Source organism: Rana temporaria, chromosome 6 (assembly GCF_905171775.1).
Source record: "Rana temporaria chromosome 6, aRanTem1.1, whole genome shotgun sequence".
Lineage (NCBI taxonomy): Eukaryota > Metazoa > Chordata > Amphibia > Anura > Ranidae > Rana > Rana temporaria.
In genome coordinates, this window is record NC_053494.1 from 5473132 (window position 1) to 5480697 (window position 7566).

General features: G+C 46.3%; 1 protein-coding gene across 1 annotated transcript; it reads left to right on the forward strand.

Moving 5' to 3' along the window:
- The first annotated feature begins 236 nt into the window (after positions 1–236).
- On the forward strand, positions 237–1166 carry LOC120942859 (olfactory receptor 5V1-like). Its single transcript, XM_040355784.1, has one exon. The coding sequence runs from the start codon at positions 237–239 to the stop codon at positions 1164–1166; it is 930 nt and encodes a 309-aa protein (XP_040211718.1).
- Positions 1167–7566: the final 6400 nt, after the last annotated feature.

A 7566-nucleotide genomic window follows, 5' to 3' on the forward strand; every position in this document is an offset into this window, starting at 1 on the left:
ACATATCTTGACCTCATCTTGTCTGTGGAGTCATTATGTGTTCCCGGAGCTCCGCTGGGATTTGCCTAGCCTTCCGGTTAAAGTCCCCAACAACAACCCTTCAAATGCTGTATATGTTTTTGCGTTTAATGTCTTGGTGTGCCTGAGCCTTTCCAGTCTAGTGAATGGTGTCTTCTCCAGTACAGCGTCTTCCCCTCACATTATCTTTCCCTCTCTTAGTAAATTATTTGGTTCTAATGGGAAATCAAACTTCTCAGTCTGAATTCATTTTGCTTGGCCTGTCGGACTTCACAGATTCTCAGCTCCTGGTATTTCTGTTGATCCTCCTCATCTATGTGGCCACACTTTTTGGGAATCTTCTTATCATCTTCTTGGTGGTCTTACACTACCATCTACACACCCCCATGTACTATTTTCTTGGAAACCTCTCGGTTTTAGACATCTTTGATTCCTCCATCTCCACATCTCATTTATCTTTTGACATAGTTACTGGAAACAGACTGATTTCATACCCAACGTGTATCACCCAGGTCTTTTTCTTCACCTGGTTTGTCGGCACAGAGTCCTTTATACTTGTGATGATGTCCTATGATCGCTATGTTGCCATCTGCCATCCTTTGCATTACACAACCATGATAAGCAATCAGCTGTGTTTTCAGGGGGCGTTCTTCTTCTGGGTCTTCAGATTTGCCTGTTCCTTGTTGCACACACTTTGTGCCCTAAGACTGGACATCCCTTACCCCACCACCATCCCAGGCTTGTTCTGTGAATTATATCAGCTGATTCAACTCTCATGTTCTGACACATTCCTCAATTACGTCATTTTATATTTTGACTCTGTAAGTTTTGGAATCACTGGCTTTTTAGTTACTTTTCTTTCATATATCTACATTTTCAAAACCATCCTGAAAATAAAAGTGAAGGACGGAAGACAAAAAGCTTACTCCACCTGCAGTTCCCACCTCACTGTGGTCTTCATATTTTACGGGAGCGCGCTTTTAAACTACGTTCTCCCCAAAACGAAAGATTTTCTGGCAGGCAGATTGCTGTCGGTGTTTTACACGGTCCTCACTCCTCTATTAAATCCAATTATATACAGCCTGCGGAATAGTGAACTCAAAGGAGCCGTTAAGAAAATGCTATCTAGAATGGACTACATATCATGAACTGTCACTCAAGGAGAACAGCACAACTTTACTGTTAATCTCACAACTGCATGTATTAATAACTAATTTACCCGTTTTCATTTTTTTTTAAAAGGTTGTAACCCTAAAAAAAAAAATAAAAAAAAAAATCCTATTCCTTCAACCACTTCGGCTTCAGAAGGTTTTACCCGCTTTCTGACTAGGCCATTTTTTTCAATATGGTACTGCATTATTTAGAGTCAAATATGTTTTTATTGTAGCGCCTGTGTACTTTATGGTACTGGTGATAGTTAAATTTAAGGGAAGATCAGAGTGTAGTTAAAGCAGTGGTTCACCCTCCAAAGCATCATTTTAGCATAAAATGAGGCATAGTAGCGCGAGCTACAGTATGCCTGTCTTGATTTTTTTATCCCCGTACTCACTGTGCAATCCAACATTGAAGATTCCGACTCCCCGCGGGGAATGGGCATTCCTATCCAGACGGAGGATGATTGATGGCCGGCTCTGGCACGTCACGCTCCCCGAAGACAGCCGGAGTAGGTCTCGGCTCTTCACGGCGCTATACGGCGCCTGCGCACAGACTATGCGCAGGCGCCGTGAAGAGCCAAGCCTATTTCGGCTATTTCCGGAGAAGCGTGACATGCCAGAGCCGGCCGTCAATCATCCTCTGTCTGGATAGGAACGCCCATTCCCTGTGGGGAGACGGAATCTTCAATGTTGGATTGCACTGTGAGTACGGGGATAAAAAAATAAAGACAGGCATACTGTAGCTCGCGCTACTATGCCTCATTTAATGTTAGAAGACATTTTTTTAATTTATTTTTTTGTTTATAGGATGAACCCCCGCTTTAAACTCTGATCCAGATTGTTAAGTGCAAAACAGGGTCTCTGTCTCAGCTTGGCTGTGCTGTGGGCTTTTTCTGTTGTACTGGGGTGTTCTTTTAGCCCCGGTGCTGCAGGTGGCAGCAGTGGAGTCAAGGTTTGGGTGCTCTTTCCCAGCAGCCAATCAAGAGGGTTTGTCCTCGCTGTTCATGCTGGGGAGGAGTATTTATGAGGCAGATGCCATTGGTTCTGGGTGTTCTTCATCCAGTGTGGCACCCACCTTCAGGGGGTCCGCTGGGATCATTTGGGATCATTTGGTCTGATGGCTGTACACACCATCAGACCAAATTTCCCGCGGACAGACGACGCGGTTACGACACGGTGATGAGGCGGTGACGTGCGCGAACCCGGAAGTTCAATGCTTCCACGCATGCGTCAAATCACTTTGACGTCATGCGCGGGTTCTTGGGCCAGCGGACATGTCTGATGAGTCATACTGACCATCGGACATGTCCGGCGGACATGGTTCCAGCGAACATGTTTCTTAGCATGCTAAGAAACATTTGTCCGTTGGAAACCTGTCCGGTCGGACAGAAAATTGTCCGGTCGGCCCTACACACGACCGAACATGTCCGCGGAAAATGGTCCGCCGGACCAGTTTCAGCGGACATGTTCGGTCGTGTGTACGAGGCCTAAGGGGAATACAGATAAAACAGATGAAGTGTTAAATACTGTTGGGGACTTTAACCGGACAGCTGAGCAACTCCCGGCAGAGCTCCGGGAACATATCTTGACCTCATCTTGTCTGTGGAGTCATTATGTGTTCCCGGAGCTCTGTCGGGAGTTGCGCAGCTGTTCGGTTAAAGTCCCCAACAACAACCCTTCAAATACTGTATATGTTTTTACAGGCTATTGAATGGTGTCTTCTCCAGTATAATGTCTTCCTGCGAGCGTGGGGCACGCGTGTGCCCCTATTGGCTGAACGCCGAGATGATGTATACCTACGTGATCTCGCCCAGCAGAGCCGACCTATAATTATAATATAGTATAATTGCGGCGGCTGGTTGGCAAGCAGTTAATGGTTCCTGGAGGGAGGAGGGGGAGGAGAGGTTTGCAACTTCCTCTGACACTGCCGTTGCTATGGAAACCTGACCAGAAACCTATTACACTGCTTGCGCAGCACTGAGCATGTGCGAGATCTGCAAAGCTGAAATCCAGGAGGAAATACAGACTGGCTACAGATGCCCACACTTAAGATGGCCACAGTCTAATGCTAGTTTATAAACTTTCAAAATGCTGTAATAACCTAACAAAACGGTCATTAGTTTACAGACTAACTTTACTAGAATACATTAAGCTTGTGTATTACAGGGGTATTTTTATTCAAAAAGTGTAATTTCGGCCGGAACACTACTTTAAGGTAAAATCTGTTATTGAAGGCTTATGGTGTCTTTCGAATGTTCTAAGAAGATTCGACGGAGCAGCTAAACTGTACGATGCCGCGATCGTACATTTCCGGTCAAATGCTCCTCCCACAAGCTATGGTAGAATTCTAATGTTGTATGACACTAGTAATAATTATATTTATAAATTATTATTACTAGTAAACCAACATTTGAATTCTTCTATAGCCTACAGTAGGTGATCGCGATATTGTCAATCTCGCTCGTTTTCTCTGCAAGATTGACCACCTACGAGCCCCGTCGTGGGAGCCGGTGCCGAGCCGGCTCGCCGCGATGGGAAAAAGCCGACATAAAAGCGACGGGGATCCGACTTGGATTCCCGCCAATTCTAGACACAGTGTTTGTTATGAATCAAGAGGGGGAACTCCACACCAAATTTTAAATAAAAAACCGTCATGGGTTTTCCTTTCCAGCAGCATACCAGGCCCTTAGGTCTGGTATGGATTGTAAGGAGAACCCCCCCAATGCCGAAAAAACAGTGTGGGGCTTCCCCCACAATCCATACCTGACCCGTATCTGAGCACGCCGCCCGGCCGGTCAAGAAAGGAGTGGGGATGAGCGAGCGCCCCCCTCCCTCCTGAGCTTTACCAGGCCGCATGCCCTCAACATGGGGGGGTGGGTGCTTTGGAGCAGGGGGGCGCCCTGCGGCCCCCCCACCCCAAAGCACCCTGCCCCCATGTTGATAAGAACAGGGCCTCTTCCCGACAACCCTGACTGTTGGTTGTCGGGGTCTGCGGACGGGGGGCTTATCGGAACCTGGGAGCCCCCTTTAATAAGGGGGCCCCCAGATACCGGCCCCCCACCATAAGTGAATGTGTATGGGGTACATCGTACCCCTACCCTTTCACCTGGAGGAAAAGTGTCAAAAAAATAAACACACAACACAGGTTTTTAAAATAATTTATTAGTCAGCTCCGGGGGTCTTCTCCGCTCTCCGGGGGTCTTCTTCTGACTTAGGGTGTCGTCTTTCGTCTTCTCCGCTCTCCGGTGTCGTCTTGGTGCTCCCCGGTTCTTCTCCTGCTTGCTCTCCGGTGCCTTCTTCAGGGCTGGCCGCCGCTATCTACTTTGAAGCTCTTTTACTAGCGGCGGCCAGCCCGGTCTTCTTTGTCGCCTTCTGCCTTCTTCTTTTCTTCCGATGTTGACTCAACGCTCCCTCCCAGACCTAAGGGCCTGGTATGCTCCTAGAGGGGAACCCATGCCGTTTTTTTATTAAAAATTTGGCGTGGCGTTCCCCCTCATGATTCATACCAAACACCATGTCTAGAATTGGCGGGAATCCATGTCGGATCCCCGTCGCTTCTATGTCGCACTCGCTGGAATGTGCTTTTCCTATTCCAGCGGGATGTCGGCACCCTGTCGCCAAGAACAAGCGCGATGCCATCAAACTACTACATTTAAAAAACAAGGAGATATTGATCAATTAAATGATAGAAAAACAAGAATATGTCATAAATAGTAGTATTAATGAAATATGGATCTATTTTAACTTTTTTTTTTTTTTATGTGATATTATTATAATAAAAACAGCATCAATCCCATTGGGTGAAGGTCCCACTTCCCAACAATTATTCCCTCTCTACACCAGAGAAAGCCAAATAAATAATTTATGTTATTAAATAAAAGCCATTTTACTATATTTAAATGTAATGATGTAATTATTGTCTAATTTATTCCAAGAGGAATTTCTGACTAAATCATTTGCTTTTCTGTTGAATGGATTACTAAAGGCATTAAAAAAAAAAAACTCTTCATGTATTCATTACTGTCCCTGTAGGAAATATTGTCCATTTATTGTTGGCCTAAAACTTGGTGCCAATAGTGAAAGAAATTAGAGAATTTTTTTCAAAGACTTTGATGGTTTAGAACCAACTAAACATTTAGTCGACTAACTTAATACCATTTTAGTCGACTAAAATACGACTAAAACTAAAACAATTGAGATGACTAAAATACGACTAAAACTAAAGTTACATTTTAGTCAAAAGACTAAAATGGGACTAAACTGCCATTTTGGTCAAAAGGCTAAAGGCGAATACACAGGGGCGGACTGACCATTCGGGCACTTGGACACTGCCCGAGGGCCCCATGCCACTAAGGGGCCCCATCAGGGTTACCAGCCTCGATAAAAACAGGGACAGTATGTAAAAATCTTTATTTAAAAAAAAAATCCCAAGATTATAGTTGTCCCGCTTCTCCAGTACCTTTTCAATGTGTATTCTGTGTGTATGTATACCGTGTGTGTGTATACTGTGTGTGTGTATTCTGTGTGTGTATACTGTGGGGCAGATTCTCATAGGACTTACGACGGCGCAGCGCCATATACGCCGTCATAAGTCCTAATCTGGGCCGTCGTATCTATGCGACTGATTCTTAGGCCCCGTACACACAACCGGATCGATCCGCTGGGATTGATCCGCGGATCAGTTCCAGCAGATAGATCCGGTCGTGTGTACGGCCTAGCGGACATTTTCAGGCGGATAAAAATCCAGACGACGGAATCCAGTGGACTGATCCGGTCATCTGTACAGACTCACCGGATAAGTCCGTCTGCTCCCACCCCTCGCATGCGTAATGATTCGACGCATGCGTGGAAGTATTTACCTTCCAGGGTCGCGCACGTCGCCTCGTCATCGTCGCAGCGCGGCCACGTCACCGCGGATGTATTCCGCGGGGATTTCGATCTGATGGTTTGTACAGCCATCAGATCCAAATCCGCCAGAGGATTTATGCGCTGGAAACGGTCCGGCGGACCGTTTCCAGCGGATATCCTCTCGTCTGTACGAGGCCTTAGAATCAGTTATGCATAGATATCCATTCGATCCAACAGGCGCAAGTCTCTTACACCGTCGGATCGTAACTGCAATTTTTTTTCCCCGCTAGGTGGCGCTTCCGTCGATTTCCGCGTTGAGTATGCAAATTAGCTAGATACCCGAATTCCCGAACGTACGCGCGGCCGACGCAGTAAAGTTACGAAGTTTACGTTAGGCTTTCCCCAGCGTAAAGTTGCCCCTGCTATGTGAGGCGCAGCCAATGTTAAGTATGGCCGTCGTTCCCGCATCGAAAATTTATAAAATTACATTGTTTGCGTAAGTCGTCTGTGAATGGTGCTGGACGTAATTTACGTCCACGTCAAAACCAATGACGTCCTTGCGACGTCATTTAGAGCAATGCACGAGGGGAAATTTTAGGGACGGCGCATGCGCAGTTCATTCGGCGCGGGCACGTGCTTCATTTAAATGAAACACGCCCCCTACCCGCCGAATTTGAATTCCGCCGGGTGATTTACGCCGCCGCAACTTTACAGGCAAGTGCTTTGTGAATAAAGCATTTGCCTGAAAAACTTGCGGCAGCATAACGTAAATGAGATACGTTACGCCCGCCCATTTTTACGCCGATCTACGAGAATCTGTCCCTGTGTGTCTGTGTGTGTATACTGTGTATGTATACTGTATGTCTGTGTATGTGTGGCCCCATAATCTATTGCCTGGGGGCCCCATAATCTCCTATTGCCCGGGGGCCCCATGAGTTGTCAGTCCGCCCCTGCCCATACAGACGATCTGACTTTTCGTCAACAACGGTCCGACGGACGTGTTTTATCGGACAATTCGTCCGTCTGTACGCTCCGTCGGACAATTGTTGTTGGTTTTTCAACGGACAAATGTTCTCTGGGAATGCACTCAAACTTTGACAACAAATGTCCGATGGAGGATAATCTGACCGTGTGTACACAAGTCCAAAGTACAAACACGCATGCTCAGAACCAATGCTAAACATCAGACAACAATAGCAGAAGTTGCCCAAAAGGTAGCGGTAAAGAGCTGAAAAAGTGTAGGAAAACTGTCGGAATTTCCGCCAGCAAAAGATTGAGAGCTGGTTCTCAATTTTTCCGATGGAAATTCCAATCGTCTGTAGCAATTCCGACGCGCAAAATGTTGATGCATGCTGGAAAACAATTCAACTCATGCTCAGAAGCATTGAAATTAATTTTCTCGGCTCGTCGTAGTGTTGAATGTCACCGCGTTCTTGACAGTCGAAACTTCAGAGAACTTTTGTGTGACCGTGTGTATGCAAGCCAAGCTTGAGCGGAATTCCGTCGGAAAAACCATCCAAGGTTTTCCAGACGGAAAATCCGATCG